The 27,987-nt window shown below is 40.2% G+C and overlaps 1 protein-coding gene across 2 annotated transcripts in view; it reads right to left on the reverse strand.

The window, feature by feature from the left end:
• smg6 (SMG6 nonsense mediated mRNA decay factor) overlaps positions 1-27,987 on the reverse strand; it is a 529,891-nt gene that overhangs the window by 444,055 nt on the left and 57,849 nt on the right. For both annotated transcript variants that reach the window (XM_039757209.1, XM_039757208.1), the window contains exons 5-7: positions 27,424-27,530; positions 27,074-27,152; positions 11,097-11,207 (exon numbers count right to left, since the gene is read on the reverse strand). In XM_039757209.1, coding sequence (XP_039613143.1) covers positions 11,097-11,207; positions 27,074-27,152; positions 27,424-27,530 — 297 coding nt within the window. The remainder of the gene's footprint in view (positions 1-11,096; positions 11,208-27,073; positions 27,153-27,423; positions 27,531-27,987) is intronic.

The raw sequence follows: 27,987 nt of genomic DNA on the forward strand, positions 1-27,987 counted from the left end.
TCTTCCTACAGGATAAAGTCACAAGTATACTGCAGAGCTTCCTCTGTTTGATTGTCAAGGGCATGCTCACAAATTACATGTGCAATGTCATGATAAACACCTGCAGATATTTTAGTACGCGAGCAATGGTACGAGAATGCAGTTAGACTTTTTTTGGGCACATACACCACGCTAGTGTTTAGATCTGGACGGTGCAGCGTTGGCAAGCTCTGGCTGTTACACACTGAAATCAAATGTTTGGCAAGCTCTGGCTGTTACACACTGACATCAAATGTATGTTTTTATTTTAAAATAGTAAGAATAAGAGCAGTTTACTTCTCAAGAGAGAATTGTGCGGGATCGAACTCATGACCTTTTGATTACTAGTCAGCAGCTGATACCATTACGCTACCATGGCAGTTGTGATAAGTATGTGTCAATGTGGCATGCTAAGGCAACTTTTTTCTGCAGTTATATTTTTGAATAAAAGCATACTTGTTCTGTTATATTTGTACCTTTTGTGAAACTGTTAATTTGATATTTGGACTTCAGGCTTCATACATTATATAGTTTATACCTACATTTTGTCATTTACTACTACAATATGAAAAACGTTTGTTTTAAAAATGTGTTTACACGGATTACTGTAAAAACAAAACACACGTGAAATGCATGTATTCCAAATAACGATCTATTATTTCCACTCTAAAACTCCACTTAACTCCCAGATTATCAATCAAGGCATAAGCTGGGAGAAGTTTGTGCACGTTCTAAGTCGGTGGGGGGATGGAATAGCCGGCTACTTGCAACTTTTCTTTATCAGCACATTTAGATTAACAAAAGACGCTGGCGGAGAGGTGAGAACGGTTTTAAGAAGCGATTTAAGGTGGGACGGATCTACGAGTTTTTTCGTAGGCTCTGGTAATTCTAGTGTTAATTAACAACAAGAATCAACACCTGATTAAGCAACTGGTTGGAGTTTGAAACACTAACTTAGTTGGTCTTCTATTGCCTCGCTCACTTCCCATTTTATTACTATTTGGGTGCCATTTAAGGAAAGAAATGAAGCAGTTCAGAGGAATGATGAAGAAATTCAGGGGAAGAAATCTTAAGAAATGAGTTAATCTAAATGAATTCAAAACAAGTTAATTAGTAGCAAAAACATGTTACTAATTAAGAAAAGGGTTAGAATGAATACCTGTGGCCAGTTCGTCCCTCCAGGACCAGAGATGAGGACCCCGGCCTAGTTTGTGTGCATTTAGTCTTATATGTCATATATATATGCAGCTATTACATTTCTGTATTCCCCCTCCTTGAGCTGTCACCTTATTGTGGTGGAGGGGTTTGCGTGTCCCAATGATCCTAGGAGCTATGTTGTCTGGGGCTTTATGCCTCTTATAGGGCCATCCAAGGCAAACTGGTCCTAGGTGAGGGATGAGACAAAGAACGGTTCAACACCTCCAATATAGAATAAAAACTGTGGACGACGTTTTCCCTTGCCGGGCGGGTCACGGGCCCCCTCTGGAGCCAGGCCTTGGGGTGGGGTTCGATGGCAAGAGCCTGGTGGCCGGGCCTGCACCCATGGGGCTCGGCCGGGCACAGCCCGAAGAGGTAGCGTGGGTCCTCCTTCCCATGGGCTCACCACCTATGGGAGGGGCCAAGGAGGTCGGGTGCAGTGTGAGTTGGGTGGTGGCCAGAGGCGGGGACCTTGGCGGTCTGATCCTCGGCTACAGAAACTGGCTCTTGGGACGTGGAATGTCACCTCTCTGAAGGGGAAGGAGCCTGAGCTAGTCGCGAGGTGAGAGGTTCCGGCTAGATATAGTCAGACTCACCTCGACGCACAGCTTGGACTCTGGAACCAATCTCCTTGAGATTGATTGAGGGGCTGGACTCTCTACCACTCTGGAGTTGCCCCCGGTGAGAGGCGCCGAGCAGGTGTGGGCATACTTATTGCCCCCCGACTTGGAGCCTGTGCATTGGGGTTTACCCGGTGGGCGAGAGGGTGGCCTCCTCCGCCGGGTGGGGAAGGGTCCTGATTGTTTGTGCGTATGCACCAAACAGCAGTTTGGAGTATCCACCCTTTTTGGAGTCTCTGGAGGGGGTGCTAGAAGGCATACCTTCTGAGGATTCCCTCGTTTTGCTGGGAGACTTCAATGCTCACGTGGGCAATGACAGTGAGACCTGGAAGGGCATGATTGGGAGGAATGGCCCCGATCTGAACCCGGCGGTGTTTTGTTATTGGACTTCTGTGCTCCACGGATTGTCCATAACGAACACCATGTTCAAGCATAAGGGTGTTCATATGTGCACTTGGCACCAGGACACCCTAGGCCTCAGGTCGATGATCGACTTTGTGGTGTGTCGTGGACTTGCGGCCATATGTCTTGGACACTTCGGGTGAAGAGAGGGGCGGAGCTGTCAACTGATCACCACCTGGTGGTGAGTTGGCCGATGGTGGGGAAGATGCCGGTCAGACCTGGTAGGCCCAAGCGTGTTGTGAGGGTCTGCTGGGAGCGGCTGGCAGAGTCCCCTGTCAGAAGTAGCTTCAACTCCCACCTCGGCAGAACTTCAACCACGTCCCGAGGGAGGTGGGGACATTGAGTCGAATGGGCCATGTTCCGTGCCTCTATTGTTGAGGCGGCTGACCGAGCTGTGGCGCAAGGTGGTCGGTGTGCCTCTCGTGGCGGCAATCCCCAAACCCGTTGGTGGACACCGGTGAGGGATGCCGTCAAGCTGAAGAAGGAGTCCTATAGGACTTTTTGTCCTGTGGGTCTCTGGAGGCAGCTGATAGGTACCGGCAGGCCAAGCGGAATCGGCTTCGTTGTTGCTGAGGCAAAACTTCGGGCATGGGAGGAGTTTGGAGAGGCCATGGAGAGCGACTTTGGACGCGGCGAGGAGATTCTGGTCCACCGTCCGGCGTCTCAGGAGGGAAGCAGTGCAGTGTCAACACCGTATATGGTGGGGATGGTGCGCTGCTGACCTCGACTTCGGGGTTGTGGGTGGGGAGGAGTACTTCAAGACCTCCTCAATCCCACTAACATGCCTTCCAATGAGGAAGCAGAGCCTGGGGACTCTGAGGTGGGCTCTCCCATCTCTGGGACTGAAGTCACCGAGGTGGTCAAAAACTCCTTGGTGGCAGGGCCCGGGGTGGATGAGATATGCCGGAGTTCCTTAAGGCTCTGGATGTTGTAGGACTGTCTTGGTTGACACGTCTCTGCAACATCGCATGGACATCGGGACAGTGCCTCTGGATTGGCAGACCGGGGTGGTGGTCCCCTCTTTAAAAGGGGACGGAGGGTGTGTTCCAACTATAGAGGGATCACACTCCTCAGCCTCCCTGGAAAAGTCTATTCGGGGTTCTGGAGAGGAGGGTCCGTCGGATAGTGAACCTCGGATTCAGGAGGAACAGTGTGGTTTTCGTCCTGGTGCGAACAGTGGACCAGCTCTTCACCCTTAGCAGGTCCTGGAGGGTGCATGGGAGTTTGCCCAACCAGTCTACATGTGTTTTGTGGACTTGGAAAAGGCATTCGACCGTGTCCCTCGGGGAATCCTGTGGGGTGCTCGGGAGTATGGGGTACGGACCCCTGATAAGAGCTGTTCGGTCCCTGTACAACGGTGTCAGAGCTTGGTCCGCATTGCAGGCAGTAAGTCGAGCCCGTTTCCAGTGAGAGTTGGACTCTGCCAGGGCTGCCCTTTGTCACCGATTCTGTTCATAACTTTTATGGACAGAATTTCTAGGCAGCCAGGGTGTTGAAGGGGTCGGTTTGGTGGACTCAGGATTGGGTCACTGCTTTTGCAGATGATGTTGTCCTGTTTGCTTCATCAGGCCGTGATCTTCAGCTCTCTCTGGATCGGTTCGCAGCTGAGTGTGAAGCGGCTGGGATGAGAATCAGCACCTCCAAATCCGAGACCATGGTCCTCAGCGAAAAGGGTGGAGTGCCCTCTCAGGGTTGGGGAGATCCTGCCCCAAGTGGAGGAGTTTAAGTATCTCGGGGTCTTGTTCACGAGTGAGGGAAGAATGGATCGTGAGATTGACAGGCGGATCGGTGCGGCATCCGCAGTGATGTGGGCTCTGCATCGGTCTGTCGTGGTGAAAAAAGAGCTGAGCCGTAAGGCAAAGCTCTCAATTTACCAGTTGATCTACGTTCCTACCCTCACCTATGGTCATTAGCTATGGGTAGTGACCGAAAGAGCGAGATCGTGAATACAAGCGGCTGAAATGAGTTTCCTTCGCAGGGTGTCTGGGCTTTCCCTTAAAGATAGGGTGAGGAGCTCAGTCATCCGGGAGGGGCTCACAGTAGAGCCGCTGCTCCTCCGCATCGAGAGGAGTCAGATGAGGTGGCTCGGGCATCTGATCAGGATGCCTCCTGGACGCCTCCCTGGTGAGGTGTTCCGGGCACGTCCAACCGGGAGGAGGCCCCGGGGAAGACCCAGGACACGCTGGAGGGACTATGTCTCCCGGCTGGCCTGGGAACGCCTTGGGATTCTCCCGAAGAGCTGGAAGAAGTGGCCGGGGAGAGGGAAGTCTGGGCTTCTCTGCTTAAGCTGCTACCCCCGCGACCCGACCTCGGATAAGCGGAAGAGGATGGATGGATGGATGGATGGATGGACATTTTTGTATTCCTTCTGTTTAATAAATTATATAATTTGGTTTCTTAAGACAAGTGTGCTTCAGTTACCTTGATACAAGTCTGAAGGCCAGAGACTTGCCTCCTATAACAAATAAAGTTAAGGTAAATAAAGTTGGAACCTTGTCAGATTATTTGATTAATTAACGGCATTGCCAAAGGCAAAAACCGATCATTAATTAACCAAGTTAAAATTTCTTTTTCAAATCCCACATTATTATGGAGTCCTCTTGGATGGCCGTCTTACTGATCATTAATCAATTAAAAATCCTACACTGAAGATAAGACACAGAAGGAAAAACATCAGAATCCAAAGACTGCTTGAACAAAAACAAAGTCCGAAATCAGTGAAATCTGTTGCAGTACAGTAGATCCCCGCAAAGTCACGATTCAGAGTTCGCGGCCTCAGTCATTCGCGGATTTTTCCTTAGAACCTAACTAATTGTTAGCGGAAACCACAAATATCCTCCGCAATTTTTGTGACTTTTTTCGTGGCAATACTGTACTGTAGAGAGAAATGTGGCTTGGGATGGTGAAAGTAGCCAATAGAATTTGAAACTGCAACTCCCAGCAGTCCCTGCAGTGGATCCGATTGGTCTTCTGCTGAGGGTGCTGGGGCTGTTGAGGTCAAAGGGTGTCAGCGTGGCTTTTAAAAAAGGGGGCCTGTGACCAAAACCAAAAAAAAAAGTTCCTGTCTGTCTGCCTTCTGTTGGGTTACCTGTACTTATTCATTTTGTCCTGGATCATTTTGCCCGTCTGGATTGTCTGTGTACATGGGGACCGTAAGTGGATTCATGGCCATCCTGCAAAGAAAGGAGCGCTCCTGAACCCATCCACCTATCTTCACCATTTCAGGAACTACCAGTAGGACAATCTTTACATTTACTGATAGGACTATCGGTACATTCCCATTCAATGTGCAGATCTCTGGACTATCTATTTTCATCACTGCATTTCATACTTGCCGTTTTTCATGAACTTTTTCATGATTTACTATGTGTGTTTTGATTGTGCTTTGTTGTATTTAATGTGTAATCTCAGTAAGGGGAACAGGGGTGGTAACATTGTTTTCTTATTTCATTTGTTTTCATTACATTCTTTATTTGCTGTTCGATTACCGGTTTGCTTTGTTTTTGTCTCTGTTTGTGAGTGTGCGCTGGTCAGGTCAATTCTGGGTACGTCCCTACAGCGTTATTCATTTCTCCGTGCCGCCGAAACGAAGCTGCACCGTCTGACGCTTCTGGCAATGAAAAAGCGCTTGCATGAATTACAGTACATATAGAGGTAACATCTGTATTTTACATTCTAGGACTGCGGGAGACTTAGCAGTACAGTATACAGGATTACCTTTACATTCTTTACTTTTAGGTTATGTATTAAGCAGAGATTTGAAATCAAATTAAAGTGTTTTGGGGGCATATTTAAGGTTTAAACTTTGAAAATAGGCATTTTTTTAACCACACCCAAAATTCTAGGAACGTAACCACCGTGAATTTTGGAGGTGTACTAGGGCTGTTCGATATAACGATATATATCGGATGACAATATAAAAACGTCTATCGCTGCACATTACGCTATCGTTTGTTTCGTGGTGTCGCAAAATAAACTGTTTACGGCAATATTTTTTTCATTGTTTTGATGGCCACCACGTGGATGCAGACACACTAGCATGGCTGATGAAGACGAGGCAACACCAGGTAGCTCCACACAGAAGGACCTTGTTCCTAAACGAGGGGCTACCTCTGTAGTATGGAGATGGTTTGGATTTGAAGAGTCTGACACGGACCAGAAAACGGTACTGTGCAAATTATGCTACAAACCGATCGCTACCACAGACTCCAACACGACAAACCTCTTCTACCACCTCCATAAAAGCACGTGAGCGAGCATGCAGAGAGTTTACAACTGAGAGGCAGGCCACGTAGGATATTACAGTTGTAAAGGTACTATTTAAACAAGCATGTTAAAAGCTTAGAAGATTAATTGCTACCAAAACAATTTGCTTAAGGCATAATTTTCCCTGCAGCGTTTGCTGTCAGCGTTAATCTTGTTAAAATTACGTTTACGCCACAACTGCATTATTAACACGGCATATCTCCGTTAACGAGTTACCGCGGATCGCCCCGTGCTTGGGGCTGGACGGCATCAACACGTTAGCGCCGTCCAGTCCCACACACGGGGCGATCAGCTGTAACTCGTTAACGGAGATTTGCCACACTACGATGTGCAAATTAACATTTTACTAGAATGTAGCCTAAAATATTATATTTAATATTATATATTTAATATATTTTTGTCGTAAGCCTTATTGCTGCTACAGTTTGAAGTACAATGTTTACATTTGGTTTTGACAGTTAATGTTAGACTTGTATTTATTTTGGTTAAAGGGTTTATTGTCCTTATATAGTTTAGTTGTTAGTGCTTTGATCCTTTTATATTTAATATATGTTGTGAGAGTTATTGCTGCTACAGTTCACATTTTGTTTATGTCAGGCATTTTATATAGCAGTATTTTATATTGGGCCTTTAGTAATTTGTTTTTGAAAAGTGTTTTATATTTGATACATTAACTTTTTATGTTTACATTCTAAGTCAAACATTTGCTCAAATGTTCTAAATAAAAGAACAGAAATAATTACAAGTTGAGTACTTCTCATTTTTGATTTTTTTAATTTAAATGAAAAAAAGGAGTGGTGATTATATAAACTATTCACTGAATACAAAGAAAATGTACTATATTGTGATATCGGGATATGAAATGAAATATCGGGATATAAGATTTTGGTCATATCGCACAGCCCTAAGGTGTACTGTATTCTTTTGTAAAATATTATGAGAGAACTTTCAAGCAGACACCTGAGATTTTTTACTGCTTACTGCCTGCATGGATGAAATCCCTCGAAGCCTAGAAGCTTAATAGTAAGATGCAACATACTACAGGATAAATAAAACTTCATATTCCATCTCAAACAGAAGTAGGAGATCTTATTTAAAAACAGCCAAATCCATATATTCCCAGATACCTGTTCTGCCACTGCTGCACTATAGACAGCATTCTACAGCATGAAACAGTACCAACAAAGAGTTACAGTTTTCTATTTCCGGCTAAATTGACAAGTAACAATTAATGATCAAATCTTTGTCTATACCACTCCAGGCGAAGTGGAAAAGGAAAGATCAAGTCAAAGAATCTTTAAAACAAGAAACAAGTATTCTGACACAGGAGCTGAATAGTATATTGTTTAACACTAGAATTACCGAAGTCTACAAAAAAACTTGTAATCCCAGCCCAACTTAAACCTTACATTAATTGAAAAGAGGCTAGCCCGCCCTTTCAGATTTTTGGTAGCCGACACGAGTAGTGATTCTCCAATTCTTGGTAGCCGACCAACCAACCCCGTTACTGGCAAATTTTTCGTAGCTGAAATGGGTTGTGAGTGGTCAATTCTTGGTAGCCGATGCTGGCTGCAATTGGCCCGAGCTTTCAATTCTTGTTAGCAAAAAGCGATCCGATTGGTTCTCGATACCAAGAATTAACTTAACTCACGGCTACTCAGAGGCACCACGGAAGCGGTCATGTTATCCTTGTACCTTTTGTGAAAGTGTTTATTTGATATTTGGACTTCAGCCTTCACACATTATACAGTTTACGTCTACATTTTGTTATTTATAACTAAAACATGAAAAACATTTCTGTTTTAACGATGTGTTTACATAGATTGTTGTAGACACTGAACACACATGAAATGTATGTATTCCAAATGATGATGTATTATTTACCCTATATAGGTCAAAGTACTTCAATCCAACAAACACTAAACAATGAGAACTTTCTTTGAGAATTGAACTGTAGCGGTGGACCGGGGAATGGGATACCAGGCTGCTTGCTGTTTGCGTTGATTGACACATTTACAAGACAAAAGACACTGACAGAGAGGAGCAAAGGGATTTAAGGTGGGCCAGGATTACAAGTTTTTTTGTATGCTTTGTTAATTCCACTGTTACTTGCAAGGAAGAATTCCAGTTACGTGCAATAGCTTTGTTAAGTATTTGCAACTTGTACTAGCTTTAATATAAGAAATCTGTCCCAATCCTAACTATTGCTGTTTATTTTTTTTAGCCTTTTCCCCTTATTTTTATTATTTTTCTTCATCAGAATGTGTTAGCAATGTTTTTATCTTAGTAACATTTTAAGGCTTTGACTTTTAATGTATTATAATATATATAGTACAAAAATACTACTGTAATATTTTAATCTCAGATATTTTATTCATCTTGTTCTGTATTACGAAGACTGCTCAATATCTTACCTCTGGATCGGTTAGACTTGTGTGTACACCATTGTTGATATCTCAGTTTATTCTTTATTTTACCATGACCAAGGAGGTTCTTTTGTGTTTTCAGACATGCTCTTTCTCTTGGCATGTCAGAGAACCGGGACTTTGTGATGTTTGGTCTTAGCCTCACTTGGGGAGGCTAGATAAGGTGGGGTTAGGATAGGAGAAAGGAAGGCAAGAGAAAGGAAAAAGAGCAGGATATTATTTCTGTATTTCTTTGCACCCCTATTGTGCTAAGTGTAAATTCAGGTGATAGTCCTTTAACTGCATCTGCTGGCAACAAATATTTGAAATTACTGTTAAAGAATATTGTTTTTATCTAAAATAGCAAAATGACCCCCTAATGCTCAGAAACAATATATCTATGATCAATCATTAAACTTTTAAAGATGGAATTGCAAAGCCCCCTAATACACAGAAACCGTATATCTCTGAATAATCACTGAACTTTAAAAGATGGAATGTCAAAGGTCCCAATCACTACTTAGAGAAAAAGTCTCCTCTCATCTCACCAGCTTAAAGGCCAAGATAGCGTTTTTACAGGAAACTCACTTTCAATTGAAGACCAGATTTGACTAAAAAGAGATTGGATTGGCTACAATAAGACAATTAGAATTGTGGGAATTTTAATCCATAAATCAATCCCACTTGTTGCAACAGATGTAGTATCTGATCCTGATTGTGGAGAATTTATTCAACTCTGAAGTAATCCTGGTAAATATACAGTATACACACCCAATGTTGGCAACAAAGTATTTATACAAAATGCATTTGAATTGATTCCTAATATAAGTACTCATAAAATTATAAAGGCTGGAGATTTTAATTACTTTTTAAATCCAGACTTGGATAGGTCCTCAACAACAGCAACATCTAAAACTGCAAAGATAATTTCACAATGTATTGCTGACCACAATCTAGCAGATCCATGAAGACTTCTAGATCCAAATTCAAGAGAATATACCTTCTTTTTGACTGTACGTTATATTTACTCAAGAATTTTTTTTCCATCGATAATAGTGTCATGCCTATTGTCACATCTTGTAAGTATGACTCTATTGCCGTCTCTTGTTTCTCTTACTCTAGAGCTCATAACCCTTTTCCCTATATATTGAACTCGCAAATTCCATCTTATTCATCTCCAGTCAAATTATTTATTTTTCAAGACCAATGCATTTTCAAAGGTTTCCACAGCGAGACTCTGGAAAACAATGAAGGCTGTTTTAATAGGACAAATAATTTCTTATTTTTCTCACAAAACTAAACTAAAGACAATGAAGGTGTCAGAACTGCTTAGAGATTTCCAGAATAGATCTTGAATATACCAGATCTCCTAATGAGGCTCTCTATAAGAAAAGACTGACTTTGCAATCATAATTTAATCTCCTGACAAGAAGAGAAATAGAACAATTTATTTTTAAATAACAACAGTATTATTATGAACATGGAGAATGGGCTAGTAAGAATCTAGTACTACAGACCCACAAACAGGAAGTTCATAATTTAATAATCAAAATTACCTGGTGATAAAAAGAGAGCATAACTGCCATGCAATATATAAGGCGTATTTATATGTTCTTATACTCCTCTCAGTATAAAGATGATAAGACACAAGCTAAGGAGTTTTTTGATAGATTACAAATACCACAGCTTGATATTCTGAGTGTAGAAGAGCTTGAAAAACTACTGACAGTTTCAGAAATACAGAATGCCACCAACCCACTCCAGACTGTGAAAGCTGCAGGCCAAGATGACTACCCAGTTGACTTCTATGAAAAAAAAATTGACAACTAAGCTGGCTCCAAGAAATGTTGTTGACAATAAAGAAGCCAAAGAATCCAAAAAATTCTCCCAGATAGACTTTTTTCATATATGCAAATCAGACATTTTGTTAAAAGAAACCTTCCTAACTTTCTTCATCTCACAATGAAAACTCAGACAGTATATCAACAAAACAAAAAAACTTATCAAAGAATCTACTTCTCAAAAATCCTAGAGAATGGTGTGAAGGGACTTCTCAATTGGCATCTCAGACAAGGAGTAGAACTCAGCCATAAATAGATTTTCATTATATGCTTTTAAACCTTGAAGACAATGATTAATAAGGGCAAACTTTTTCCACATTCATGGTGTAGGTACTGTTTCAGCTCACCTTGCGCTTGGTCTCTTCAAAGAGGCTCATCAAGCTTTCCTTGGCTGTTAAGATTGGGTTACTAGCTGCTAGGCTCCGCATATAGTAATATACAGCATCAAGTTTTCGCTTCTGTGAAAAAATGTCAAGACATTAATTACATATTTTTTTTACAAAAAGCAGGTAAAAAAAGAAAGAAAACAGTGTAAACAAGTATAAAAGCACAAGATCACAAAATATATACATGTTTGCATGACAGACTTTAATTTTCTGGTTTCATTTTCAATTCTGAATACTCTTAGCCTACCCTTTTACAAATACAAAAGAAAACAAACAAAAAATGGGAATACTGCACCAATGGCTGAACAGCTAGATAATGGCCAGTCCTAGAACATGGAAAAAGTAACCCGTTCAAACTTTGCAGCCTCTCACTTAGCAAGTCAAAACTGTAGCCTTTATTCCAGGGGTTCTAAACCTTTATTCTTCCAAGTCCCCGTCAGTATATCATGAGAGTATGCGACAACCCCACTACACTGGCTATTGGTATTTACCAACTTATATTTTTTTTCCCTTAATTCTTGACGAAAGTGCTGGTTTTTAAACTTAAATTTAATAGCAAAAGCATATGCGCTGTACTGTATTTTTAAACACAAAATTGGCCATTAAAAAAAAAGCTTGTATTGTTTTAAAGGTTATTTTTTATTATTGTCTAAATTTCTTAATCATAAAATGAAATATGCAATAATTTTCAGTGATAATTACTAATGTACAGAATTTGTCACTGCATGTATTCTAAGCTCTAACAAAAGCTCACATGGTTTATGTTATGACTTTCTAAATTAAGCATTTCGTGGTTATGTATTTCTGAAAATAAAACATCAGAATACAATAACAGAAGTTTTTTCACAACTTGATTGCTGCAAGTTTATTATGAGTCTATCAATTATTTTACATAATGCAAAAACACTAAAGTTGTTCATAGTGGTGAGGTATGTCACCTTCTTTTCACTTTTTCCTCACTGAGTCATTATGAGCAGTCTATTCCCATTCTAACTTAATAGCTTCAATGCACTGTGTTCTGCAGATAGACATGACTATCCACTAAATCCAAAGTTCAATGCTTGAGAGAAGTAAAAGAATAGTGTATGAAAAGATCAGGTAAAAAGATAAAACACTGTGATTTATGTAGTCTCCCCCAATGTTTTGGCTGCGGTAAGAGTCTTTTAGCTGACCAAAACAAGCCACCACTTTAGGCCTTTCTTAAACTCCAGCACGCCACTTACTCCTGTTTCTTCCTTTTTTAGGCCCTGGTAAAGCAACAACTCCACTCACAGATGCTTCACCGGGCAACAAAATTTGAACTCTAAACCTATCTTTTTCATTACTGTCTTCTTTCAGATTCTCTGCCCAATTCTTCTTCCACTAATATATTTACTTGTGCACAACACCTGATAGTCTTTCTTTTCCCTTCACTTGTCCCCCCCAGACCCATTGATTAAAGGGGATAATGTATATTCCTCTTGGCAGTCTTGATTTGCATAGGTGGCAAGTTCCAATCCAAGCCCCATCAACACTGTGCCACATTGAACATGTACACTGTGTACAGGGTTATTTCAAAAGCGGAAAGAATTCTTGGGGTACAGCATCTAACACACACTGCCCCAGCCATGTGCAGTTTATTTGAACTTCTCCCGTTCGCCAAACACTTCAGAGGCTTTCCTGCACAAACCTCACGGTTCAGAAAGTTTCAACCCAAGAGATATAAACGCACTCAAACAGTCCATCAAGTGCTCCCTATAGAACTGTTTGTACTTATAAGTACAAATACCTCACTGTAAACTTGCATTACAGCTGTAATATTGCACAACCTGAGCCACTTATGCTTTCATGTTGTATATTTTTCATTGTTTTTTAATTATTATTGTTTTTATTGTTGTTATTTTGCCATTGTATATGAAAACAAGTTTATGGAGGATTTGCATATTGAATCTCATTGCACCACACAGTAACAATAAAGGAATTCAATTCAATTCAATAGAAGAGAGAGCGTATTTACAGACGACTGGCTTCTAAGTCGAATTAGATTTCCAGGTGCTATCTTCTTGGAGTTCTTGATATCATTTTTTCAGATGAAATGCAGTAAAGTACATATATTATATTTTTAACCTCATTTAAATAACGTATACTGTTATTAAACATGTGGACAGCGGTAGCAATGAACTGGCACCCCCAGTTGAGAGATTGTTCCTGCCTCTCCAAGTATGCTTGCTGGGACTGTTGCCACCCTGGATGGATAGATGGATGGAATAATTAAACAAGTACTACAAAGATATTTCAATGTTCCTTAAAAGTTTTGAAGAATCTGCGTTCTAAGCTTACAGATGGCTTGACATTTATTAAAGAGCTGATTGTGTGGCGATTGATTACTTGGAGAAAGAAAAGGAAGGACAGGAATTGGGGGTTAGTACGTTTGAAACAGACAGTACTGCTGTAGTAAATTATTTCATCAAGGGTCGCGCAGAAAGCATCTTGCAGGAGACAGGAACACTCTCTGGACGGGACACCAGCTCGTCGCTACCATTACTCCACTGTGGCGCCATGTTTAATAATGCTTTAATCATATCATCATGAAAATTATAACAAGTATATATCATAGCATTTAAATTGTTCAGAGAGGTGTAATATCATGAATATAATGTATTGTGCCCTGCAGGTGTAACAGCAAGCCCGTTTAAGAAACAAGTAGAGATACACACACATAGAGCACATAGAATACGAAGCATTTAATGTGCTACTTTATTTACGATGGGATTTGAAAAACCATTAAATTAAAAGATAAAATTAAGTTTATGACATTCTACTTTAATGACAAAATAATCTACGTGATTATAGTAGAAATTTCAAGACTAAAGTTGACATTTCAAGCTTTTTTTTCCCCACTGTGTCCCTATTTTTTTTCCTTTTCTCTGTACCCTAATAAGCTTCTATATGACACTCAAACAGTGGGCTATGACTCACCTTTTCACGGCGACTTTGATAGCTGACCACTTTTTATTTCAGGCACTGTGTGACTTTCTGTATTTGAACTTTCAATCAACTTCCTTGTGTTATTTACACAACTGCTTAAACAAACAAACAGTACGTTTTTCCTTGCCTCCACTTGGTATTCGGTAATATTTTTCTTTTTTTCCTCCTGTGCTTTTGCCATTGTCTTTTCACAGAACACTGAACTTACGGGAATATTCACATTGATTTGCATATTCAAAGAGGCATAATTCTGGGAGGAGTTTGGGAGGAGCAACAGGCGTGTGCACAACCGTTACATTTCATGCAGACCGGGATTTATGTAGCAGAAGTGCGTGGTTGGCTTAAGTACAGTTTTCTGCATCTGAATTTTTTTGTGCATACACACATTTTGACTTTTGTCCACACGCCAAGGTTTAGTGTGGATTCTACGCACGGCGTTATGCATGAGGTCCCAGGAGGTTGTAGAATTAAACAGTTGACTGTTTTTTAACACAGTATGTTAAAGTACCAATGCGGGGGAAATACAATACAATACAATTTACTTTTGTATAGCCCAAAATCACACAAGTACCACCACAATGGGCTTTAACAGGCCCTGGCTCTTGACAGCACCCCAGCCTCTATAAGACGACAAGGAAAGACTCCCAAAAAACCCTTGTAGGGAAAAAATGGAAGAATCTGTCTAGATTTAGCATTTTGTAATACCAAGGATAGAATTGAGGGTATAGAGGTGATTGAACCACTATGGTAAAGTGGCCATATAATGCAGTTCTCAGTGTTTTGAAAGAGTACAGATGCAAAGACTAAAAACTGTTAAACTTAACTTTGATAGGGTAAATTTTGAGCATTTGACCAAATATAAGAAAGATAGACTGGGATAAGCTTTTATATATGGAGATAGTCAACAGTGGAACAGGTTTGAAAAAGGTTTAATATATAATGCGACAGGTACATACCTAAATTTGAAATTAGTAGAAAAGTAGAAAAAACAATCGTCAGTGGGTTAATAAAAAAAAGAAGCTGCAAAGGAAAAAACAGCTATATAAGGTAAGACCGATAACTCCATTTTGAATCATTGGGCATAAGAGAACGTGAGGGCAATCATTAAGAATATTAGGTAGTCTAAAAGGCATTTAGAGATGAATATAGAAGATGAGGTGAGGTGACCAAAAGAGATTCTTTCATTATTTTAGAAGTAAAAGAATAGTCAAGGAGGAGGTAAAGTGAATTAGGAATAATAAGGGAAATTTAAAAATACAGTAAATTTGCATTTTTCTCAGTGATTTGGAAACTGTGGAGGCAGAAGTACTATTTAAATAGGCTGAAATCAAACAAATCACCAGGGGCCTCATGTATAAACAGTGCGTACGCACAGAAATGTTGCGTAAGAACTTTTCCACGTTCAAATCTCGATATATAAAACCTACACTTGGCGTAAAGCCACGCACTTTTCCACGGTACCTCATGCCTTGTCGTAGCAGTTCTCCGCCGGTTTTGCAGACTGGCGCACCAGCGTCAAAGCAATGGTACTGTTCCTGTGTGGTTACTCATTATTTTCCTGACGCGGCTTTATAAATACACTGAAACTAACCACATATTGTTTATTAGTGTAACGCATCTGATTGTAATTAACTTGTAACAATATAATGGTCCAGGGAACAGCCATAGTATTCCAAATACCATAACTGCTTTAGTGTTGTTACTCTCACTTCTCCTTCTTTCAGTTCCTCCCGTTAGGAGTTGCTCACCCCACTGTAAACTTGCACTATAGTTATACTATCGCACAACCTGAACCACTTTATAAAGCTTGTATTTACATACGATGACGATATCATTTTTAAGGTTAAATGCAGCAAAATATGTTTGTTAAATTATACAGATAAACAATACATTTAAATAATCTATATTCTTTACTGGGAGTGTCGTTAAGGATAGAATAATTAAACATGTACTACGAAGATATTTCAATGTTCCTTAAACGTTTTGAAGAATCGGCGCTAAGCTTATAGATGGCTTAACTTCTATTACAGAGCTGATTGTGTGGCGATCGGTTACTTGGGGAAAGAAAAGCACTGACTGCAGTGACGGCTACGCCAATATATATTGAATATAACACAGAAAGAGAAAATAACAACACAGCTAAAAATGCAGCGACAAATTTCGGCAAAAGTTAAATGCTTGAGTCATGAGCACGAGGCGGCTATGCAGTGTCTGCAACGGACAAGGCCATCCACCGTGCATAAGCTACCTTACTGACATTGGCGGGTAATGGAGCCATAGTGCGAGTTCTACGCATGGCGTTATACATGAGGCCCCAGGACCAGATAATATTTGCCCTTGAGTTCTTAAGGAGGTTAGCAAGTATATATATAAACCCTTGATGCATATTTTTAAAAAGTCACTACTCAATGGGGAAATTCTGGAGGACTGAAAAATGGAAATTATCATCCCATTATATAAAAAGGGTGACTGGGCAGATCCAAACAAATACAGGCCAGTAAAATTAACATGCATTACACGTAAACTAATGGAAGTAATTATTAAGGATAAAACATAACATATGGCAAAAACAGAAGTTTTACTGAACAGTCAGCATGGGATTAAAACAAAGAGGTCATGCTTTATCAACATGTTAGAATTCTATAAGGAGGCAACAACAGAATATGATCAAAGTGGAGCATATCATATTATTTATCATGACTTTCAGAAAGCATTTGATACGGTGCCACAGGAGATGTTGGACATTAAACTAAAAGAAGTGGGAGTTAAGGGTGAAAAATTAGCTCAGACACAAGAAGCAGAGGGTTATCAAAATTGTATGATGTTAACAGTGGTGTTCCACAGGGGTCAGTGCTAGGGCCGTTGCTATTTTTAATATACAATGTAAATGAATTAGATAAGAATATAAGTAACAAGCTGTTTAAGTTTGCAGGGCATACCAAGCTAGCTCGACTGGCAGATTATCTGGAATCCATTGAATCATTACAGAGGGAACTGGATAACAGAGTTATGGCAAATGAAATTTAATTATCACTAAATGTCATGTATTACATGTAGAAGTAAAAATGTTAGGTTTGAATCCACAAAGGGAGTTCTGACAGTCTAAAGTACACCTTATGAAAAGGATTTAGAAGTCACAGTGAACTCAACACTATCATATTCCAGACAGCGTTCAGAAACCATGAAGAAGGCTAACAGAATATTAGGTTATATAGCATGATTTGTAAAGTACAAATCCAAGGAGGTCACTCTCAAGATTTATAATGCACTAGTAAGGCCTCATGTGGAGTACTGTGTACAGTTTTGGTCTCCAAGTTACAAAAGGTACATCGCAGTACTACAGTCCACAGAAGTGTGACTATGTTGATTCCAGGGTTTCAGGGGATGAATTATGAGGAAAGATTCAAAAGCAGAGACTTTCAGTTTAATCAAAAAAGATTAAGAGGAGACATAAATGAAGCATTTAAAATTACGAAGGGAATTTTGTACAGTGGATCATTTTAAAATGAATTCATCAAAAACATTGTGACATAGTTGGAAACTAGTTAAGGGTAAATTTCAGGCAAAATTTAGGTGGTTTGTCTTTACACAGAGAACCACATTTTTATGCAATCGTTTTGTTAAACCCACTGAATTAAAGCTGAAAGTCTGCACTTCAACTGCATCCGAGTTGTTTCATTTAAAATTCATTGTGGTAATGTACAGAACCAAAATTAGAAAAAAGTTGTCTCTGCCCAAATATTTATGGACCTAACTGTATATTGACTCACTTGGCACTGGTCTGCACTTCCTCAGTTGTTGCTGCCTTGACCATCTGTCATACTGCCTTTCATGGAGAAGGTGACTACCATCTCATTTTGTTAACTGTACAAAACAGGTTTGTGTTTTGGGCAAATATCTTGTTTATATATGCTTTTTTTTTTTAATATTTCCTTTTTTACCCCATTAAACAAATATACCTGGGCAACGTTTGGTATATATTGTAGTTTTGTTTGTGGGTGAAATATTGGCTTTATGGTGTGGTCAGAGATATACCTGTAAACTAATGTACTCACTATGTTATTGTGATCTTTGTGCTTTTTTGAACATACAAATCATATTATATTTTAGGCATATACTGTAGTTTACTACACACTGTAATAAAGACTTTGTAGCCTACATGCTGGAAGACCTGTTCCATTAAGAAACTAAAGTGTGCCCAAAGGTTAAAATAACAAGGGCCCATATCAAGCATCTCAGAATTACTTCTTGTAATTGCACTAAACGTCTGACAAGGATAAAAACTTATGATGTCTTGTAGATTTTTGATATGAAGGCTTCAGCACAAAGATAATAATATTCAAAGAAGAAAAACATAATAAGTAGGTTGTTGTGATTTGCTGCACATAAGTGTCGCCACTTTAAAATATCATGAATAATACTCTAATGAACACCAAGATAGAAAGACTAAGACACTAATGAGAGATTCCCAAAAACAGGTACTTTTTCTTTTTTTTTTTATTAAAAAAACAACAAAGAATGATCCACAGCTGTACTTCCAGAAGAATCGCCTTCCCATTGTTATGGTACATGGGAAATGACTCAAAGTAACTTTTACTTAAAATAACCATAAAATAACCATGGTAATTGCAGCACTGTTACTGAAGTTACGTTCACTCTTGCACTGTCCCTAATTGTTTTCAAGAGTCACATGATGTGTGTCTTTCTCAGAGATTCCCCACTTACCTTCAATGCCCCTTGTGTCTCAGCCTGCCTTTTTGAAGCTTCCCAGTTTGTAAGGTGTACAGTCAATGTGTAAGGTGTACAGGTTCATGGAATGCAGAGGTCAGAATACCTGTGTGACATTTCATTGTCAATCACCCATCCTGGCCAACTTATGTGCAGGGCATTATGCTGGCTAGTACAATATAGCTTGCATCCAACTACATGTTAGTACTGTGATATCATATGCTCTTCCACACTTGTGGCACTGATCTTTATGTGCATGCTGATTTGCATAAATGCATCTCGCATTAACATTACCTCAGGTGAAGTGGGCAAATGTATAATCTGTATATTACGTAACAGGACGTAAGGGTACTCCATGTTTGGTGCAATATTTGAGAAATGATTTATTGTGACAAAACCAAATCACTGCTATTGCAAAACCTGCCTCTTCCCATTGGCCAAAAAGCATAACATTACCAACACTTTAATTTTAGCTCACAGCACATTGCTTCACCACATATATGCATTTATCATGTATATTTTTTACAAGTTCAGTGTTGTCCAATAGTTCCAAAACATTCAGCCTTCCTGGGGATGTGCACTTTTACCTCTGCCTGATTGCCACTTTGAGACAGCTCCAGGTGAATTAGGATAGCTTATGAGATTTTCTAAATCCCAGTAAAGTAAGGAGTAGTTTCCTAAATTATGAAAACTGGTAACATACTTTTACTCCTATTCCTAAGAGAAGGACCAAATTTGTATCACTTTGAAATTTTTCTGAGCCAGTTAGGACTGTTTTCCTAATCTGAGATGCTTGATAAATATGGGCACAAACAGGGGCAAGCAAATGCATTTTACATACAAGATAACATTTTACCACAAAATGTAATGGGGCCCTAGGCAGGAAACTGTAGATTGTAGAATTATTGACTATTATTATTAAAGTCTTAAAAAGTTGGGGATGAACAAAAAATAAAGGTTACTTGGGCTTGATGGAGGGTCAACCAGATGATTCAAAGAAATAAAGCTAATCAGTACATTTTTTGTGAATTGCTAATTATAGCTAATGGTCAATATAGTTAATCGAGAAAGCCAATACTAATGTACTAATTGGTAAGTAGACCAGGCCTGTTAATTGGTAGTAAAATGTAACATCAACAGTGTCATTAAGTGATTGCTCAGCTTTGAACACAAAATCTTATGTGGAACAATTAATTGCATTTTTATCGTTATTGCAATAAGTCATTTCATAAGTATATCAGCCACATTAAATATATATCTGCAATAAGCTTAAGCTGCAATCATTTTAATAAAGTAACTGAACTACAAACTAAAAGCCTAACAGCGGAGCAACTTTTATGCTGGCGACAAACCTAACAAACAATTTCTTGATATGCATAAGAGGAATAACAGCAGGTCAGTGTCTGTTCACTCATTTATTGCCAAAGGCAGTGACAGCACAAATACACCTGAGACCAAAAATTCTGGCTTAAAAGCAGGACATCTGGTTCCTAAAAAAAGTTAGCAAATCTGTTGTATGGCAGTACTTTGGCTTTAAATAAGAAGAACATTTACATAACTAAGATATTGTGTAAATCAGACTGACGGGAGGAAGCTTCATTGAGGGGGAACACAGCAAACCTGTTCCATCCATTCAAAAAACAGAGTAGTATGAAGAGTCCTGTTCACAAAAATGTGCAAGCAGCACAGCAAGACTGAAAACAAAATGTGAACAAAATCTAAAGCAGCCATCAATTTGCCAGAGTTTTGAATGTGTGTTACCATATGAACCTGGGAGCTGATGCCAAAAAGAAATAATGCAAGCCATTATCTATTACCTGTGTAAAGACATGGTCCATCCATTCAACCATCCATCCGCTTCCGCTTATTCGAGATCGGGTCGCGGGGGCAGCAGCTTGAGCAGAGATACCCAGACTTCCCTCTCCCCGGCCACTTCTTTTAGCTCTTCTGGGGGAATCCCGAGGCGTTCCCAGACCAGCTGAGAGAAATAGTCCCTTCAGCGTGTCCTGGGTCTTTTCCAGGGACTCCTCCCAGTTGGACATGCCTGGAACACCTCACCAGGGAGGTGTCCAGGAGGCATCCTGATCAGATGCCTGAGCCACCTCATCTGACTCCTCTCCATGCGGAGGAGCAGCGGCTCTATTCTGAGACCCTCCCGGATGACTGAGCTTCTCATCGTATTTTTAAGGGAAAGCCCAGACACCCTGCGGAGGAAACTTATTTCGGCCACTTGTATTTCCAATCTCGTTCTTTCGGTCACTACCCATAGCTCATGACCATAGGTGAAGGTAGGAACATAGATCAACTGGTAAATTGAGAGTTTTGCCTTACGGCTCAGCTCCTTTTTCACCGCGACAGACTGATGTAGAGCCCGCATCACTGTGGAAGCCGCAACGATCCAGCTGTCGATCTTGCGCTCCATTCTTCCCTCACTTGTGAACAAGACCCCGAGATACTTGAACTCCTCCACTTGGGGCAGGATCTCGTACCCGACCCTGAGAGAGCACTCCACCCTTTCCCGGCTGAGGACCATAGTCTCAGATTTGGAGGTGCGGATTCCCATCCCAGCCACTTCACACTCAGCTGCGAACCGATGCAGAGAGAGTTGAAGAACACGGCCTGAGGAACCAAACAAGCAGTAACCCAATCCTGAGTCCACCAAACCGGACCCCCTCAACACCCTGACTGCGCCTAGACATTCTGTACATAAAAGTTATGAACAGAATCAGTGACAAAGGGCAGCCCTGGCAGAGTCCAATTCTCACTGGAATTGGGTTTGACTTACTGCCAGCAATGCGGACCAAGCTCTGACACCGGTTGTACAGGGACCGAACAGCCCTTATCAGGGGATCCGGTACCCCATACTCTTGGAGTACCCCCCACAGGATTCCCAGAGGGAGACAGTCGAACGCCTTTTCCAAGTCCACAAAACACATGTAGACTGGTTGGGCACCCTCCAGGACCCAGCTAAGGGTGTAGAGCTGGTCTACAGTTCCGCAACCAGGACGAAAACCACACTGTTCCTCCTGAATTTGACGTTCGACTATCTGATGGACCGACCTCTCCAGGACCCCCGAATAGACTTTTCCAGGGAGGCTGAGGAGTATGATCCCTCTGTAGTTGGAACACACCCTCCGGTCCCCCTTCTTAAAGATGGGGACCACCACCCCGGTCTGCAAATCCAGAGGCACTGTCCCTGATGTCCATGCGATGCTGCAGAGGCGTGTCAACCAAGACAGTCATACAACATTCATAGCCTTGAGGAACTCCAAGCGCATCTCATCCACCCCCACGGCCCTGCCACCAAGGAATTTTTTCACCACCTCAGTCCCAGAGATAGGGGAGCCCACCTCCGAGTCCCAGGCTCAGCTTCCTCATTGGAAGGCATGTTAGTGGGACTGAGGAGGTCTTTCGAAGTACTCTAAAACACACAACATCCCGAGTTGAGGTCAGCATCGCACCAACCCCACCATATACAGTGTTAACACTGCACTGCTTCCCCCTCCTGAGCACCGATGGTGGACCAGAATCTCCTCGAAGCCATCCGAAAGTCGTTCTCCATGGCCTCCTCAAACTCCTCCCATGCCTGAGTTTTTGCCAAAACACCGCTCGGGTTCAGATCGGGAGGGCCATTCCTCCCAATCACGCCCTTCCAGGTCTCACTGTCATTGCCCATGTGTGCATTAAAGTCTCCCAGTACAACGAGGGAGTTCCCAGAAGGTATGCCCTCTAGCACACCCTCCAAGGACTCCAAAAAGGGTGGGTACTCCAAACTGCTGATCGGTGCAATCGCGCAAACAAAAGTTAGGACCCATCCCCTCACCTAAAGGCTGAGGGAGACTACCCTCTCGTCCACTGGGGCAAACCCCAATGAACAGGTTCCAAGTTAGGGGGCAATAAGTATGCCCACACCCGCTCGGCACCTCCCACAGGGGGCAACTCCAGAGTTATATAGAGTCCAGACCCTCTCAAGGAGATTGGTTCCAGAGTCCAAGCTGTGCGTTGAGGTGAGCCCGACTATATCTAGCCGGAACCTCTCGACCTCGCACATTAGCTCAGGCTCCTTCCCCTTCAGAGTGGTGACATTCCACATTCCAAGAGCCAGCTTCTGTAGCTGAGGATCGGATTGCCAAGGTCCCCGGCTTCGGCCACCACCTATTCACAAATTTACAGAGGCATTGTCCGGACAGGACTAGGTTAGTGTTTTATGTGCAACCAGTACTACACCTATTGAAGACGAAAACACATGAGGAGGATACTGATTTGACCTGCTCAATCAAAATAAGAGTATGGGAGTACATGGAGAGAAAATACAAGGACTCCCTACAGCCCAGACTGTGCTGGATACTTATACTTTCGTCTATTCACGATGTAAGGCAACCTATATATGTCCTGAAACTCTCACAGACATCAAAGTCAAAGACAATGTTATTGTCGGAGGGGACAATGACAAAAAAAGGTTATTTTGTATTTAGAATGATAAATGGGTGAAAAGCTTCAAATAACTCACATTTATTTAAAAATATTTACATGCTCAACTCATCTCTCTCTCTCTCACAGGAGCACTGGCCTGCTGCTATATGCCCAGGGTTCAGGGTCTGGGCCTTAGCCGAGCCACAAAGTCTTAGCCCATCACAGCAAGAAGAGGGCAAAGATGAAGTGTCTTGCATGCATCAGTCGTGACCAAACCTTCCCCTGCAGATGCTGCTGAAGCTGAACTTAATAGCTACCTTCTAACTCCCACAGTTGACATTCCTTACTTAAGCAAGCTGGCCAGGATGTATCTGTGTGTGCACTTTCTGAAAGACTTTTTACTGCATTAGGGAATGTTGTGACATGTCTGGGTTTTTCTTTAAAGCCAAGTAAAGTGGACATTCTGGTGATTCTTAAAATAAAAGATTGTATACTGTTATGTCACTGCTTCTGACACAACCATAATTTAAAGAGAGGCCAAGTGGAATTAAGAGGTGTTTAAGATTAAAAGCCGAGTTACAAAGTTCCATTTTCTTTCTCTGATGTGTTCTTGAGTTTTACATGCTGCTATTTATGACAACATTTTCATATTCTTAAGAATATGCAGGTCTTAAGTGAGATGTAACCCAATTATTTGTTAGATGTTCACTATTGCTAGAAACAGCTTTGTACAGAATTATTTTTGTAAATGTTTTGAAGCGCATATTACTTTTTGCTCTAAACATTCCTTTACTTTTGGGATTATTAATTATTAACTGTAATTTTACTGTTTTACTAAATATATACAGCTAACAATCTGAATTTGTCATTTGCATTGGCAGCATGTACAACTGGTCATACTGCACAATTCACAACCTTAATCTCAGATTTACTGCACTATTTATTATTATTGTTGCATTATCATCATCAGGTGTATCATTCATTGAAACCTTAATAGAATCTGTTCAAATGATTAAGAAAATAGTATAGTTCAGTCACTTATTTTGAAGCCTCTCCTATAGACAGATGGAAGACATCCCCAGAAGTTTGTACCTAGGTTCATATCTCCGACTCCTCCAAAAATGAATATGCAGTCTCCAAAGACTTCCTGAAATACTGTAAGACAATTGTACTATCCTATAGGCTTCCTCTGTTGTTTTGTTTATCCAAGTAAATGCAGAATTCAGATGCAAGTTAAATATATTTTTCCTGTTATATTATAATTGCTTTGTCTTAATATCTTCAGTCTTGAGTACTACAACTTAAAAATAAAACATTCCCAGGGTGCATGCACCCTCCTGCTAGATATGGACGAGGTGTTGGGAATGGGGGATAGGTGGAGTCAGGTAACAAACATCAATTAGGATTTCAACAGAAAAAAAGCATTAATATGCAGAGAACATTTTTTGAGTTTTTGTGAAAGGAAGTATGGCTATGTTTCTGTGCGTTTAAATCTCTCAAGTTTTTAAAAATAATATAAACTAGGGGGCTTCACCACCTGCTCGCCATCCCCTGTGTTTGGTTAATTGGATATACAATTTTATTTTTTTTTCTTTGGAATTGTTTCAATTTCATTATTTGCACTTTTACATTAAAAACAATATTTTTTGGAGACACATTGACATTGCAACATATAACTGCCCATGAGTGAATGTTGTTTCTCTCTCTAAGAAATAATCTGACTTTTTCTAATGTTTACCCCTGTGAATTATTGATTGCCATAGCAAAAGATATTCTCACAGTAAACTGTAAATATTTTAATACGAATGGCATATCACAATCTCCTTTGGTGTGTAATGTTATTCGCGGAATATATACATTACCTTTCTTTTTGCCTGTTAAAATTTGCATCGCTTCTCCGTGATCATAAATATACACCTGACCGAATTGTGTATTCTTTGAAATTCAACTTGTCATTGCTTTAACTGTTGTGGGACCACAGAGTCTCATAGCGTATGGTCTATTATTGTGTAAATCCACTTTTTGTGCATAAGAATGATGCTAATGCGAAAAGATTCTACTCTTTGCCTTTTATTTCTGACCTCGATTTCTCCTGCTCTTTTTTCAATTACACCTGGTTCTGATGATTAATCACCTTTTCTTTTCTGGTAATGCGATCTTTTCTATCTTTTCTTTGATACTGTAGCGACTGACATGATAAAGTGTCACAAAGGTTTCACTTAAACAATCGCTGACTTCGTAACCCCAAACACAACTTTCTAGCACCCTCTCCAATCTCTCATCCCCTGTGTCTCGCCCACCAGCGTCTTCCGTGCTGTACTCTGCCCTCCCTCAATCGGACTGAACAGTCACTTAAAACCAAAAAGGCCGCAACCTGGCTGGGACACTGCAATACTTTCGAATTTTACTGGTTTCATAATTTCTTATCAGCCTTTTTTTTCTCTCCAACGCCTTTGGGTGTCTATTCTCCGTATTGTCCTTATACGCTTTATATGTGTTGAGAGCACAGGATCTGTGTGCACTACGTGCTTTTACACGACTGACTGTTTTTTTGATGGATGTGCTCTTATATGATATCTGTTGTAATTAGGGCGTGTCTTGCAAGAATCTCATGTTCCACGTCCACGTGAGACAGCCCTGGGACAGTCTCTTGGCACCAAGTCTCATGTTTACAGTCCCCGCGAGACGCTCAGTGGCAAGTCTCTTTTGTGTCGCGGGTCTTTTAAATGTCTTTCGAGAACTTCCGAGAAAACCAAGTATTGCCGCCTTGTTTTTGCATTCCAGGATTTCTTTTTATAATAGAGAGACAACAGCTAATCCACTATTCAGAAATTCACAAAATTTGGCAAACAAATTCAGGTCTTTGAAATATTTTTGAGAATTTTCAATCTAAAAGCTTAGACTGAGTTTCTAAATTTCAAAACCACTGAAATGCACAGCTATGATATTACATCTTGGATATATTTATGTAAATTCACACAGTAGCCTTTCTCCATATTTGCAACCTGGGTACAGTCACGTGATAGCCAAATCTGATTTCTGGTCACATCCGTTTAGTATTTTCTGTTCAAGGCTTACCTGAAGTTCATATAAATAACATTAAAAATACCATGACAATAATCATTTGTATCTATGTATCTTCACAGTACCATGTCAAGGACTACAACGGAAATGCAACCTATCTGACGGAAGATATGGCATTTTCAGTGCAGCAAATAAAAATGAAAAAAATAAATAATTTGAATATCACAGCTCCAAAAACTATACTAGTGCCCAAAAAAAAAAAAAAATAGGGGAGAAGTAGGAGAGATTACTATAAATCCTCAACAAGCACAATAAAACACTGTCTTTTATGCACAGTCCACTAAGGAACAGAAAACTGTTGAAGAGCATTACAGGCATTTTCATTACATTAAGAATTATTACTTTTTGTTTATTTTTTTCTGTGCATGACTTTGACTATGATAACAGAGGATTTGCTGGGCACCTTTAATAGTTAGGGTGCAACTGATTTCAACATGGAAAAAACTGTATCCTTAATATTAGAAAAAAACAGTAGGGAAGTCAACATTCCATTTAATATGAGAATTTCATTCTTACATGTATGTGCCTCACAGTGTTCTTAAAAATGTTTAAATTCAATTCTGAACACAAAATTGTACAATTTACATTTTTTAAATTTAACCTACCCATACTTTTGGATAGCTTGAACATTTCAGCTTATTGATAATTAGATACATGAAAATACAATTTGAGCTTGCCAGTACAGCTAATTGGCATATAAAGCATAGCTACTTATGCTAAAAATGTACAAATAAATGGTTTCATACCGTGTAAACTGCTAACAATGCAAGCTGATTATATGGACGTCCATTTTTTGGAGCAATCTGCTGTGCCTTGAGGTACCAACTAGAATTAAAAAAGGGGTGTTAACCAGTCAGAAAGTCTTTATGTGAAATCAATAATCAAAGGAAAATAACAATACTCTAAACTGAAAACAGCACAACTTGCTAAAATGGTAAAAGTAAATCTAATAAACACACATTTCTTTAAAGAAACATACATAAGCATGTAGCATATGCATTAGTAAAAAAAAAAAAGTTTTGTTGGTTGTCTAATTTTATCTTGTATTTAGAAATATTTGTGTTTTCTATCTTAGGTCAAGTGAGGTTTTGGGTACCTGCGTGCTTTTCCATAGTTTGCAGTGTCACTTGTCTGCTCCCGGTACCTTGCAATGTCCCCCAGGCAAATCATACATCTCTGAGCACTGATAAGTGCAAATTTCACCTAAATTAAAATAGATAACATTAAATGTACAGATACATATATTTCTGGAGTAAAGTAACATTAAAGGGCAGTAAAATAACATTAAAGTACATCCCACTTAACTTTCTCACTAATAAGTTAAACTGAACACTAGAATTAACTTCAATCTACATAGGACACTAATTCTTATTATAAACTGTACCATATTAAATATTGCACAATCTTGCATATCACAAAGTGTACTGTTACCCTTAATTTGAGTTCCTATTTATAAATTATTTGAAATTCTGCATGGCATCCAGGGAAATTGACCTACAGGCCAGTCACAGGTTAGGAGCAAGTTCTGTTCCACTACTGCAGACATTTGACCTCCTAATTTTGTACGTTCATACTCTCAGCAGCTATACTTCCTGAGGTGACACAGCTGGGACATATACTTTGGATACTGGGATTTACAATCAATGGTTTCTACTGCTTG

This window comes from Polypterus senegalus, chromosome 6 (genome assembly GCF_016835505.1).
Source record: "Polypterus senegalus isolate Bchr_013 chromosome 6, ASM1683550v1, whole genome shotgun sequence".
Taxonomy (NCBI): domain Eukaryota; kingdom Metazoa; phylum Chordata; class Cladistia; order Polypteriformes; family Polypteridae; genus Polypterus; species Polypterus senegalus.